Source organism: Gouania willdenowi, chromosome 6 (assembly GCF_900634775.1).
Source record: "Gouania willdenowi chromosome 6, fGouWil2.1, whole genome shotgun sequence".
NCBI classification, from domain to species: domain Eukaryota; kingdom Metazoa; phylum Chordata; class Actinopteri; order Blenniiformes; family Gobiesocidae; genus Gouania; species Gouania willdenowi.
Window position 1 is genome coordinate 45,048,700 of NC_041049.1, and position 15,279 is coordinate 45,063,978.

General features: G+C 40.5%; 1 protein-coding gene across 2 annotated transcripts in view; it reads left to right on the forward strand.

The window, feature by feature from the left end:
• itpr2 (inositol 1,4,5-trisphosphate receptor, type 2) overlaps positions 1-15,279 on the forward strand; it is a 125,862-nt gene that overhangs the window by 108,721 nt on the left and 1,862 nt on the right. For both annotated transcript variants that reach the window (XM_028448514.1, XM_028448515.1), the window contains one exon: positions 4,927-5,088. In XM_028448514.1, coding sequence (XP_028304315.1) covers positions 4,927-5,088 — 162 coding nt within the window. The remainder of the gene's footprint in view (positions 1-4,926; positions 5,089-15,279) is intronic.

The window sequence follows — 15,279 nt, forward strand, 5'->3', positions numbered from 1 at the left end:
GATGATTTTATAAAAAAGGTTTATTATAAAATTAAATAAAAAGGAGTAAAAAAGAAGCTTCCAGAAAGAATGAAAGGCAAAAGGCTCGTGGCAGAGCAAAAAGGCAAGACCCACTCTAACTAACAGTTTCACAGCTTAAGCTTTTATACAGATAACAGAAAAAGTTCCACCCTGAGGTGAGGAGAAGGAGGGAGTCAGATGCCCAACAGTGGAAACATTTGAGGATGATGAAGACGTGTATATTATGAGGAAGATTGGGCGCCACTCTTATCTATCCTTGATAGTGTGTGTGTGCGTGTATATCTGCACGTGAGTTTGAGTTTTGGCCTTCAGCAGAGACTCTGTGTACAATACGATCTGTACTGTTTAATCTAACATGATTCAGCTGTTCAAAAGTGCAAAGAGTAATGGAGTCATCATGTATTAAAACATGACAAATTGTACACATGAACACACATTTGACGATATTATGATGAATATAAAAATTGCCAGAACAAGGGACAAATCAGACATATCTGAGCCAAATTTAATAAATAATAAGGGATTTTTGTATTCTTCAAACTAATCCAGAATCAGTATATAATACAGATCCCCTCAAAAATGTAATGGAATTTTCCATGGCCTAAGGTCTGTCTTGGTTTAAAACTTTGTTGAAATCCGTGAAGTACTTTTGACGTAATCCTGCTAAGAGACAAACAAACAGATAAACCCTGGGGGAACAATAACAATTTTATCATTTTTGTTTCAAAATGTGAATTCTCTTTTCCGTGATCACAGAAAATTGGAGCCCCTACATTACTTTATAAAATTTTAACAAACAAATCTCACATCATGTTCAAAGCAAACACATACAGTATGTTGTGAAACATGCACTCTGCTTCACGGTTCACTTCTTGCAACGCTCGTTCAAAAGCCTCAGGTTTATTGTTTGCTTATCTGGTCGATTCACTGTACGCTGTTCACCTGTGGGTTTTGCATTTGAACACACACACACACACACACACACACACACACACACACACACACACAGACACACACACACACACACACACACACACACGCGTACACACAAACAATGAAACTCTTCTCCCAGTTGTGTTGGTGACGGATGACAGTGACTCATCCCCACATGTGTTTGACAAGTGGGTGAAAAGTGAAATGCTGCTAATGGCTGTTTTATTGTGGCGGGTACAGGAGTGAGATGAGGAGAAAAGAAGGGCACATTTTATTCTGATGAGCTGATTAACAGAGGTGTAAATAGTACTGATATATCCTACTCAAGTAGAAGTACTGTTACTTGTACTTGAGTACAATTTCAATCAAGTAAGTCATACATAAAATATTCAAGTACAAGTAAAACAATAGAGGCGGTGCTTCAATCACTGGATGTTCCATCTTTTGCACATCAGCGTTGAAGGCTCACCCTTCCCCACTGAGGATCGCAGAGGACTGAAGGTTCTACCCCCCTTGCCCCTAAGGCCCTTAAGGGGTGGCAACTTGGTCCAGAACCCCGCAGCATCTGAGCAGATGGACATGTGGCTGCACGGCGTTGCCGATTACGTGGCACTGTGACTTGCAGGCCCCTGGACTACCCAAACAGTCAGCCGTGGGTGTGGGTGACCTGCACCCAATCCTGCCAAATGTCCCTGCCTAGGAGAAGCATGGGCTGCCTGTCATAGACAGGCAAACTGCTGCCTCGCTTGGCCAACCTGCACACGATGCTCCAAGGCCTGCAATGCCGCTTGGCCAAAGGTCTGGCCCGCCTCAATCGGGCTTCATCCAACCCAAGGCGTGCCAAGGCCGTGCGCATTGCCGGCTCCACAGTGCCACGGACGGCTGGACACTGAGCCTGCAGAGGAGGTCCTACTAGAACCTTCTGAAAAGGCATGAGAAGCCCGTGAAGCAATCTCATCCTGCCCATCCCCGCCAGCGTCACCAAACGGAGTATAGGACGCTGCCGTGGACAGCGCATCCTCCTCCTGAAGGTGGGATGGTCCTGCGACTGGGTTAGCCGAGAAGACTGGCGCCCCGGTTTCTGTCTGTAAGCCGAGCAAGATGGCCTTAATCTGCACGAAATCAGTGATGAGCATCCACCTTGTTAGCTAGAGCATCACCTTCCTTGCCTTCCGAGGAGGATCGCCAGACAATGCTGGCTGCGCTACCTGAAGAGGGCAGGTTTATTGTGCCCTCAACCTCAGCCAACCTGGAGAGTCGCAGTGCATAAGGCATAAAACTGCAGTTCATGCACAGATTTTCGGACTGCCTCTCTTTTAGGTGATCAATGCCTAGGCAAACAGGACACCGATCGTGACCGTCCTCTGCCTGAAGGGGGGCCATGCAGGAGACACACAGATTGCAGTCCATCCCAAAAAAATTATGAATTACTATTAATATTATTTATGAATAATAATTATATGAATATTTTTATATTTACAGTAATTATATTAATAATTAAAGGATATAGTTATTAGATAATTAGATAATTATATTATAAGTTATTATGTTAATAATTACAGGATATTAATAATTAAATATCAGATATTACATCACAGGCAGTGTAAGCGTGAAAACTGAACACCGCCAAGCTGCAGCGGCTTCAATGAAGGCACTTGACTCAGGTCAGGGAGCGCACCGGCCTGGAGTGATCAAACTATGCTCCCAGTGAATGTAACTAAAGCAACACCCGACAAAACCGCAGTGTGCACACTGCCATTAGAGAGAGAGAGAGAGAGAGACAGCGGCGTTGTCGCGGAGCTACCAAGTCTGAATCAGCACACAATCACAAGGCGCATCTCTTTACTGTACTCACCACCTGATTCAGCCCCTGGTAAACTGGTCACATTAGTCAAAGCTGTGCACTCACCTGCCGCAGACTGTAGTGTTCCAGCCATACTTAAAACGGAAAACGGCAAGTCGCAGCTTCTAGCAGACAAGAATACTTGCGGTGCCAACCTTACGGTTACGAAGTGACAAGCTGTGAATAGCAAACAACCAACCTGCTATCGTTATCCGCAATGATAGAAGTAATAGATCACCTGATGACACCGGTAGATATAGACTCTCCTGGTCATCCAGGGGTCACAGGTGACTTGATATGATTACTCAACATGTGCATGCATGAGATGGAACATCCAGTGCTTTAAGCACCGCCTCTGGTGGTCAGTAAGGATGAAATAGAAAGTAGATTATCTCACTCACTGCCAATGATGAGATCATTTGTCACTTCAAATCTGAACGTTCACTGCCAATGACGAGAAAACTCGTCAATTGCGTTTTATCACTGGGAACGCTTAGAGACACTGTGACTGAGGTCTCCTTTAAATATAATGCTTGTCGGTTGATGTAGTGACCTACTGGTGTTCTGAGGTGGCAGCAGAGCACCTTTAGATGAGAGATTAGCCATGAAGCTTACCATGAAGCGCAGAAAATGGAGCTACGGAGTGATATTGTGATGTATCAAGCAGCTCAAACTAAAACGGAGCATGTCTGGACCTGAGTGGATTATTGTTATTGTCGCGATTGTAAGGGGAAATCATCAAACCGATAAGTCGACTTCTAGGGTAGTGGAGGAAGAGGAAGTTACGTGTATGCAGACTGATGGGGGGAGGAACTTGGAGGACAGCCCAAAAACAGTAAACAAACCATACAACTGTCAGCCAGAAACATTTTTTTTCCTGATAAAAGTAGAAACTTCAATTTTTCAGAATCTGGTGTCAGATTTCAGATTGTCATAGTAAAAAATATGCTGTCAAAATGCACAATTTTGAAAATGGCTGGCAGTGAACGAGTTAATTAAATAGTACTCAAAGTAAAAGTGACTAGTTAATTTCACTTCCTATGTTGATTTCTTTTTCATACAGTAAACATCTCATGTAGAAACTTAAAGGAAGAGACCAAATCTTGCTTAATTGGAACATAATTTATTTTCCATAAAGGCATCTGTATAAAATAAATGGTTTATCAAAATGTACAATTTTAAAAAATAAAATAAAAATAACACCAATGAATTCAATTCAAATTAAAAAAATAAATAAAAAGTAGGCTCTAAATATAGTTAAATTTATTAACTCTAAAACTGATTAAACAACTACTATTCAATGCTGTTTTGGCGCAGTGCATTACATTTAATCTGGTTGGTCGGCTATGGTGTGATGGATTTGATTGTTGTCTGGTCAGTTCATTTTTTGTAGATTCACAATGTCTATTGATTATTTTAAAACAAAAAATTATAATGAACTCAGTTACAGTTGGGTGTAGAAATGTAACTAATTACTTTACTTCTTTTAAAATGTACTTCAAGAGTCACTAAACCCCAAAACCACTTTTTTCTTGTTGAATACAAATGTATTTGGGTATGAAGTAGTGCTGTTGATTGATCCTGGTTCAACTTTTAACATTTTAGTCAAAGTATTTCAATTTGGCATATTTTGTAAAATATCAGAGTGACTGCCTTCTATGGGTTGAAACCTGGCTATTACAGTTGATTTTTGCTATTGGCTGAGAACAAGATCATGTGACATCATTGGATGATTGTACATCACAAACAAGCACTGTTAGCCCCACTCCTTTCATAAAAACTAGCAACTGTGTGCTCTATAATCTGTAGTGAGTAAGTTGTATTGAGAGAAAAGTGAATACAGAGGTATATTGAGTAATTAGTAGCTAGTCAGCATAGCATAGTTTGTTAATTGGAGATTTTATAGTATAGACTGGGCGTGTCCTAACTGCTCCAGGAGCCCCACCCATAATCAAGGCATTTTTTTAAATTTCCCTCCTAGTGGCAGGTCAGGAGAAAGCAGGGGTTTAGTTACAATTTAAGTGAAATTACTGATTTAGAAATATACTCATAAAAGTACCCTTTAAAGCAACTAATTCCATAACTTTTACCTCTGATCACTTCATTCCTGTCGCTCTCCTTTTCTCCAGGAGAAGAACTTGGAGTGGTTCCCCCGTATGAGAGCCATGTCGCTGGTGAGCAGCGAGGGTGAAAGTGAGCAGAATGAGATGCGCTCCCTGCACGAGAAGCTGGGGAATACAGTCACTCTGGTGGCTCTGCTCTCCAGTCAGCTGGCTGAACTCAAGGAACAGGTACAACACTGTCCTTGTATATATCTATATTCATATATCTAACTCTTTTATTGAGAAAATAACTAAAGCACTAGTTCCCAAAGTGTGAAAGCTGTAGATTTAGTTTTTGTGTGTATTAGTATGACATGTCTAACAAAGCCTATTTCTTAATTTTTATTTTATAATTTTTCATTTTTTAATACTGTACCTGTGTGATCTTAAAGTAGTTCTCATCTATTACTGATGCCATTGTGAACCCAAAATCACTGACAAAGAGACGTCTGGCATTTTCCACGTATTGAAAACCAAAACACAATTATAGACATAGTCGCTGTAAACCTTTAAAGGCAGATTTTAAACAGCTGTCCAAAATTCAATTATTAAGACAAAAATATGCAAATTGATTTCATAACAGCATGGAAATGTTGGTCATTTGTTTTTAACAATGATTTATTGGCTCCAAAAACTGATGTTTAAAATGTTTTGGATTGACTCTAATTGTTGGCCTGAAAGTCAAACTCAAAATGCTGTTAAAAAAAAAAAAAAATCAAAAGACAAGATGAATTCTGATATTAAACTTTTCTTTTTTTAATGAACATTGAAAATGTATATAGCAAGAATTTGCAAGTATGTCTTTACAGTCAAACATTTTGATGCAGTGCAGGCTCATTTTTTAGTAAATCAAAAAATCTGTGTGTACATTCTGAAGATAAGCTGTAGCAAGTTTGGTGTCAACTGAGCAAAAATTGTGGGAGATGACAGGTTTGTTATTTCCAAAAACTGTAGAACATACAGTATCATAGTGATGGACTTCATCATTTACAGTTGGTTTAAATCAGTGGCGGCTGGTGAAAAACATTCTGCGGGGGGGGCTGTGCCATATCTAGTCAAAAGTCAGTTTCAGTAACCATCTCGATACAACTGAACAGAAATAATAATTATTTAATGCCAATATTAATAACTTGAGGCATTTGTGCACAAAACAAACAACATTACAGCCAAAATTATGGCAATAAATCACTATTTACTAAACTATTTACCTGTGTGCGTGTGTCATTTTTTGTTCTGGAATTTTGCCCTTCTGTCCTTCTGTGTGACAAAGCACTCAATGACCTTTGTATTGAAGTCAGGAATATTCCTGACAAGTGTTTTCTCCATGGAGATCATGGCCAGAACATTCAGGCGATCCTGCGTCATGGTGTTCCTCGGGAAAGTTTTGATTCTCTTTAAAGTAGAGAAGCATCTTTCTGATTCTGCTGTTGTCATGGGTGTGGTGATGAGAATCTTAAGAAGACTTACAATCTCAGTGAACGTGCCCTGAAGGTTGTTCTCCATGAAAAACTGGAATAGAGTCAGTGTGCCACTGCGGGCCTTGAACTCGTCGTGCTCATAGATGAGGGAAAGCTCTGTTCTCAGCTTGGCTTTGTTCAACATGGGGTCGGCCTCCGCGGTAGTTTGCATGCTGCATCTGGGAACTGTGCAGTGTGTTGTAGCAGAGTGGCACTGATGAGGTGGTTGGTAAATGAGAACCGTTCTTTGGCACGGCTCAGATTGGTATCGTATCAGTATGGTAATCTGACATGATACATAAATAATAATACAAAAGGTAAGTACACGTAGTAAATAATGTCATCCGTATTCTCTTACAAGATGTGATCAGTGTCTGCCTTCTTCAGTAGCTGCACATTTATTAGAATATAGCGTAATAAAACCAAATGTGTAACTCTTATTACACAGGAATTGTGGACGGCAGACAGAGAAATATAGCATATAGTAATTTTACATATCAATAAATTTAAAGGTAGGTAAGATAAAAACACCTACTGGGTGTCTTGTAAATAGGACTGTAATATTGCTGCTTACGTCTGAAGCCAACATCTGTTGTTTTCCTCCTTCTCTTTGTGGAGTGCTGCTGCACGATGCACTGTATTCCTCATTCAGAGAAGGAATGGAGTCCGTAATCAGAAACACAGGTTAACATCAACAATCACTCTTTCAAAAACTATAATATAATGATAAATACATATTCACATGATCTTTTGTATGCTGTTGGTGAACGTCTGGATGACTCCTGTGATATAGACAGAGTCGATGTTCCTCTTCTGCAGCTGGTTAAACAGCATGTCCACATGTGGCAGGATCTTGTGAAACAAGGCCAGGAGAAAGCAGAAATCTTCTTCCTCCAGCATTCTCACAAAGCCTCTCTGACAGTGATTGGATCAAAGCCACCAGAGTCTCTGATTGATTGGAAACATTTGATGAGGTCATCCTTGTGTTCAAAAACTGTGTTAACAGCACAGCTATGAAAGTTCCATCTGGTTGTTGAAGTCCCTGGAAGTCTGTGAGCCACAATATGACCAATCACAGTGGTTTGTTTGAATGAGCGGGAGAACCAAGGTCTGAAGAAAAATCCCTGACTCTGGAGATGTGTGATGTTGCCTGTTGATGGGCATAGCGGTGAATATAATGTGCACCTGCATACACATCCTTTACCTTCCGCTGCACTCCACCTGTGGCTCCCCTCATCACTGCAGCCCCATCGTAGGCCTGGGCGATCAGCCAGTAGGAGGAGGAGGATGCTCAGCCTCTCCAACAGCGCTGTGGCAATGGTGTCAGTAGCAGCGTTCTCAAGAGGGATGAACTTTAAAAAAGCTCTTGAATGTTGTGACAAGTGTCAAAGTATCTTAGGACAAGCACCAACTGCCAGCGGGTGGAAATGTCAGTTGTCTCATCAGCCTGAATAGCAAGATAATCTGCACTTTTTACTTCTGAGATAATGTGAGTCTTGAGCACTGAAAACATGCAGTCCAGCAGTTTGTTCTGCACGGTCTTTGAGGTACTTTTGAAAACTGTAGCTGTCTTCAGGTGCTCCTCCAGCACGGTATCAAGCGATACGACTTGATTGACCAAGCCATAGGTGGACAAACTACGGTCCGTGGGCCACATTCGGCCCGTTGGTCTTTTTAATCCGGCCCGCCGAAACCAAAATAAACAATTAAAACACAAAATTAACCGTCTTACTCCGTCATTTATCTCAACACCCCTGGGAACCAAATGTTCTCCCATTCTCTGCTTACGCCCGCCCTTTTCCAGCCACCCAGCCAATCAACACACAGAACACATGTAAACAAAGACAAACATTGGCAGAGAAAGCTGCACGTTACAATGATGCGTTCACGGCCATGGGAAACCACAAAATGTAAGATGAGGAAGAAAGTAGAGTTAGATTGGTCGCCACCATAACACACCCACAAAGAAGAAGAAGAAGCGGCAGAAGAACGTACTCATGATAGAAGTTCTTCCACGTCGGATAATCAAAGTAAGCTGTTTGGTGATGTTTTATTGCGGGATCTCGTGGTGTCGCGTGAATACATCTAGGTGGAGATTGACGGAGCTGACACAGCGATACACATCGACAACAATGAGTGGCCCAAAGAAAAGAAGAGTCGTGAGTGCCGAGTGTTTATTCATGAATGGACGAGTAAATACTTTTCACTGAAGTCCGGTCAAAGGCTGTATGTCTTATTATTTGCAAAGAAACTGTTGCGGTTTCAAAGGAATAAAACATTCACCATCACTTTTCCTCCAAACATGCTGCTAATTATGCTAATTACCATTATTAACAAATTATGTTGGAGGGTTTTTTGTGCAAATACTTTATATTTAACTGAGCTACTTTTACACACGCACACACACACACACACACACACACACACACACACACACACACACACACACACACACACACATATAAATATGTGTGTGTTTGTTGTGAACTTTATGTCCCACCTGTGCACATTGCCCCCCAAATAATCCTGACAAGTAACACGTTAAAATGTGCTGAACCAACAGGGAACAAGTAATATAATATTTCATAATAAATCAAAAACTAAATTAAACTCATTATCTGAATTTTTAAAAAAAACAAATGTAAAAAGTGCCGTAGAAAACTAAAAAAAAAAGAAAGAAATTCAGTACAAGTATGAAATGAACTAACAGGGAACAAATATCATCATGTTTCATAATGCAAGTATATTTCATAAATAAATCAAAACTGAAAAACTAAATTAAATTATTTACCTGCATGAAAAAAAACAAATGTAAAAGTACAGCAGTCCAAATATTCAGGAAACAACAACACTTTGTTTGCAATCTGTGCTAAAAAGCTTAAGAAAACAAAAAAGTCAATGAATGTTTTAAATCAGCTAATAAAAGTTTGTTTCTGGTTCTGCTCCACTTCATATGCTGACGTAAATCATGAAATTGAAAATTTGTCTCCATTCTCTACCACACACTTTGAGAAGCACTGCTCTACTAACAGGCCTGTCTCTCCTTAAATGTACAAACATTTCTTTAGAATTTGGGCTAAATTTGGGTGAAAGTTACAAATCTGTAACACATATGGTTGATTTGTTATGAAGTTTTATAAATTTGAACTTTAGACAAGAAGAAGAAGAAGAATGTGTACATGCATCGTGTGCTGGCCCAGCCCGTCTGTCAATTTTTAAAAGTCCATGTGGCCCCTGAGCTAAAAAGTTTGCCCACCCCTGGACTAGGCCCATAAACATGCGATGAGAGGAGTCGGTCTCATCATGGCCAAGCAAAGCCAGCTCAAACGGCCCACAGAATTTAATATAGTCTATTATTTTCGACACAATGTGCTGGTTCCTGTTCACTTTTTTGTTGTGCTTTCTCACACCAAGCCTGTAACCCTCATCTAGCTGCGTCACAATGTTAGCTTTGCCTAGCATTGTTAGCTTGACCGTGTTCTCCATATGTGCCTTCGTACTCTCGTGTTTCTTTATCTTCTCAGATAAATGTTTCATATTCCTTACTCCTGTATCAGTCCATACTGTATCTGTCCCAGCCGTTTGTCCCAAGGAAGCAATTCAAAGCATTTACATGACTGCATCCAGCTAGCCATGACTTCCTGCTGTACCAATTACGAGAGAAGCTTCTTGTATAAACTTTACTTTTCTTGCTGGTTTGTTGGCTTGATGTTTGGCTGATCTGGGCCTCGCTGTTTTATTCATAGTTTTTCCACCATTGTTCTCCTCTCAAATGGATTTTTAAGAAGAGACCGTATAGTTTCACTGCAGCCCTTCACAGCGTCCATCATTGTTGTCGACATCATTGTAATCACATCAACGTGGTTTCAACGTTCTTCTTCTTCTTCTTCTTTTTTTCTTGAACTACCGGCAGACCAGATGTATCAAAGGCGCATTGCTGCCCCCCACAGGTCCCTTCTGTATATTTCTCCACAGGCTCACTTGGCTTGGGCCAGGGGCAATATGTTTATCGCCCATTGAGCATCAGATTTGATGAAGACGCTGATTGGTTAATTCTTGAATTTCCTGTTGCTGTCTAATCTTTTGTCGGTGATTGGCTGCTCTACTGCACTGTTGGGGCAATTTCTCCCAAGGACGTCGTCAGCAGCCATGAGCTGAGCAGGTTTTGATTGTTGTGTATTTAAAAAATATGTATTTTAAAAAAGAAAAAGCAAATATACTAGGAGGGGCGGCGCTCTAGCACACTCTATTGGCCAGCCGCCATTGGTTTAAATGTACAAAGTTCTCCTCGGTGTAGCTACATCTTGGCGAAAGAAATATCAAATCTGTGGCACATATGTATGATTTGTTGTAAATGTTTAACTTTAGAGGCTTGCTGTTGCAATACCTTTAGGACGATTGGCCTGTTTTTACAGTTGAGGTAATCTGGGATAGGGATATTTTGTGATTTTTTTTTTTTTGCACTTTGGAAGTACAGTAAGATTTCCTTGGAAGAAGAAGAAGAAAGAAGAAGGATAGCAATAGGTTCCTTAGCTTTGCCTGCCAGGCGTCTAATAATGGTGGATGTTGACATTTTGGTTGACATGGAAACACCCAACGACAGCCAGAATCGGCGTGACCTTATACCACGGTGAACATGATAAACAAAGCAGAATAAAAATGGCATCAAGCCAGTCACTGTCTTCCTTGTCTGGCAAAGAAATACAAGAACTCACAGTAAGAATTAAGTAAAAACTCTTCTTAGAGAAAATTTTCCACTTTGGCGACGTCTTTGCATTCTTCTACAGGACTCCAAATCCCACAATGCAATGCATGAAACTTTTCTGGAGTCACAAAGCCGTTTATTAATAAGCCCATTTTTTTACCTTGGAATCAATGACTTTTGAGCGGCAATTGCTATATTTGACATTTGTTTGTGAGTAACTCGCAATCAGAGGACTTTTAAGAACAACTTTTGGATGAAATACGTACAATTTTAAAAATGAGAATCTAAACCTAAACATACAGTAATGTGTGATTACATTGTGGCCAATTATGTAAATCTTCTATTTATTTTATTTATTTATTGGCTTAAGTCAGTGCTTCCCAGGCCTTGTTTACACAAGAACATTTTCTAAGGTTTTATTGTGTTTGGCGGATCATATACATGACAACTTTTTAAAAACGGGCTCCAGAGTGGAAGGTTTTGAAAAGGCTTCTCTCTCTGTCTCCGTGTAAACAGAGAAACATCACTTTCTGTGTCACGGGCATTTGTACTGAGGCTGCAGAACCTTAGATATTTGATTTAATGGACCTACAAGTTATGAACAGGCCTGAACCCAAAAAAAAGTCAATCTCTCTTTAAGCCTGAACCTATTGCTGCCAACTCACTATTCACATCGGTGTGCAGCGCACACGTAGTGGAGTTTCTTTAATAAATCAGCTTTATTTAATAGCCACTCGTTCTGAATTAAACTGTAAACATGACAAGCAGCTTCAGGTGATGCTGCAGACGCGACGTAGACGTTTAATGCTGCAACACACACAGCTCTGAAAGCTGCTTTACACACGTGACACACACAGATACACAATGAGTCAAAAACTAGTCCTTTATGCATTTTATAACATTTTTATTCACGTAGCAGAGGATAGCCTCCATTCACCTCCACAGCAAACATTTGTGTGTCATCTTGCGCTTATTGAAACACATCACCATCACCGCGCAGCGTCCAACCAGAGTCCGTGTTAAAAAGGTAGAAACCTCGGGTTTGGTCAAATAGCTCTCTGTGGGAGTGCAGCTCTGTGGTTGTGGTCAGAATCTGGTGCAGGCATGAAATACGTCTCCTCTGATCCAAGTGAGAGTGAAGTAAGTCAACACTAAATCCAAAGAGTGTTGCACACGGACACGGTTCATTGCAAAATCATACCACCAACTATTAGTTGTTTTTTATGCTTCCAGCGGTCTCATGTCAACAGAGATTATTTTGAAAACGTTGTTTAGAACTTTTTGGAAACAAAAACGGAAGCAAAACTTGTTGTGTAAACAGGGCCTCAGAGTGTGTGGCGCGCCCCCTTGGTGGTCAAAAAAGTTCAAGAACCACTGGCTTAAGTAAATAGATCCAAAAGGTTTTTATGGTTTTAGGTTGCCCATGGATTTCTACATTTGGGGGATTTCTGTTCTAAAATAAAATTCTTACTTCGTATTATACATACACTGACTGCTCTCTACTAGAAGCTGTTTACTCAGCTAAAAACATCTGCTCAGTATCACGTGAAAGCATCACCCTTGGTGTTTACATCCACTGGGTGTTCTGTAATCTTGCTAAATGATCTCAGACATGACACAGGTGACTGTGACGTTAGCAGAGAGTCGAACCACAGAACGCACTGCTCACTGCCTCTGGCTGTTTTTGATGACTAGCTTTGGTTGCTACAGTGTGACTGTGAGCCCGAGCTGCATGTGATCCAGTCACAGGCCTGTCCTTGTTCCCCTTCCAACACATTTAGATGTACTATTAAACAACAACAACAACAACATGCACAAACCTTTCTCTGATTGTGTAAACCTTCGTAAGTGTATGTAGTTATTGTTTTTTGGGGTTTTTACAGGTTTTACTGATTAAAAAGAGTGTGAGGTTAGTGTAGATGTTCAAAACGTTATGGTAAAGAGAAAGTTTAGTGTTTACGACATGAGAAGAAATGAGATGCTGGACTACCTGCAGGCCTCAAATCCCATCTGAGCTCCGACTGTTTTTAACCACTCTGCAATCTCTCCTGCAGCTTCTCCCTCATTACCAACTCTGCTGACCTCAGCACTTTGTTTCCGAGGCTCTGCACAGAGACCGCACACTCTCACTTCCTGTTCTGCACCGTGAATGGACGGTTTTGTGGTTTAAAAACACTTGTATCAAACTTGAGCCAGAGGATCCAGTTTGGCCCTGCAGGAGAATGTAAAAATGACAGAGAAAACATGAAACGTTGTGTAGGGATTACCAACTATATCGTATTTTCCGGGCTGTATTGGCTGCATTCCAATAATTTAGCAATTTTTCAAGAAAAATTTACCTAAAGGCCGTATTATGACATAAAATGCACTCTATTGGCTGATGAGAACGCCCTTCAAATGACTCGGCCAATCAGAACGGACGGAGGTTTTCTTGTAGTCTGAATAAACAACAACAAACCCTACGTAGTGATTTGGCAACTTTATGCTGCTTATTGTTTCTTTTTATTACAAACTGGCTGGTTTTTACTGTATCCAGGCTGTTCTGATGCTTCGTCTTTATCTGTCAGTTCTCCTTACGTGATCTTCTCCGTCAGCCTCAGAGTCCAGTGTGCGATCGCTCCTGAACAAACCCAACGTGGTGATTTGACAACTTTATGCCGTTTATTATTTCCTACTTTTAAAAAGAGACATTTTCGATTTTAAACCTTATTGTACTTTTTTTTAACGCCCTTTCCACCGTCATTGCATATTGTCCCACAAATTATTGCCGTTAAACGATATTGTCAACATTTTTTTAGACCAAAATTAACCACTAATGTAATAACATCATCATAATGCAAATTCACCCTTTCAAATGCAATCAACTTGTATTTATCATTAGTATTTTTTACCATTGTAATTAGAATGTCAAGAATTTTCTTTAATATTTTAAACAAATAGAACAAACAATTAAAATAAAATGGACTCTCAGTTTCTGTCAGCAAAAACATGCACTTAAATAAATATCACAAACAAAAACAATAAAACAGACCCTGTTTTTGTTTAGAAAAAAACACCTCAAATGCAAAACCACTCACAACCAAAGCAATAAATAAAATGGTTTATCAAGTCTCTCTCAAAAACTAAATTTCACTTGCATTAAAAAACAGCATTGAGGCACAGAGGTATTTATACTGGTGCAAAAAAGTATTTAGTCAGCCACCAGTTGTTCTCCCACTTAAAAAGATGAGAGAGGCCTGTAATTTTCATCATAGTTATACCTCAACTATGAGAGACAGAACACATATGCTAGCGGCCCCGCCTCTCCCTGTTTCATTCTGTTTTGTTTTCATTCAGTCTTAAACCAAACAGAATGGACCAAATAGTTTTTAGTTTACTTCATTCATTCCGCTATGGAACAAACATGCAGGTGCTGAGGGTGAACCGTCTTGTCATCCTGCCTGTTTGGAGGCGAAAGACGAGGAAAACAAAATACTTAGACTTAGCTTGGTTGCTAGCCCCACTCTGTGTCCCCGCTTCTGCTTCCAATCACACCACTTACGTCTCCTCCACTGGGGGACACCGCGGGTAAGAGGCTCCGTTGCTCCACAGGTCGCTGGGTGTAGCCAGCATAGCAATCCGAAGCTACGTAGTAGGTCTAGAGTTGCCGCATCTACCGGACTATAACGGTTTGATTTACCTAAATCTAAGATTGCCTGGCAGTGGTAAACAATTTTAGATTAATTATGCTGCAGGTTCACTGAGAAATTGTGAGAACTGACTGAGTTACAGTATCTGCTGTTTAATATTTGTTGTTAATGCTAGCCTGCGCAGCTGACAGGCGTGCCGCCAAATACGCATGAATATGGCAATATACCGAGGCCGGCAAACTTACCGAGTTCATTTTATTTACCGTCCGGTCAATTGATTTATGGATTATTGGCCCAGGCCTAGTGCCATCCCCGCTATAAAGTCCATAGTAAGATAAAGAACCCAACAATGTCCACATGAACAAGTATTTAGCGACGGTGGGAAGAAAAAACTCCCTCTTTTTTATAGGAAGAAATCTCCAGCAGAACCAGGTTCAGACTTCAACTGGATGGCTGCCAAGAACAGAGGGGCAAACAGAATAGGGTAGAAGGATAGTCCATCCGAGTGTCCCAGACTAGTTGAACCGCGAGCCATCCATCAGGAACCGCCAGCTCTAGCATCAAGACACCTGGGACAGAAAAGAGGAGG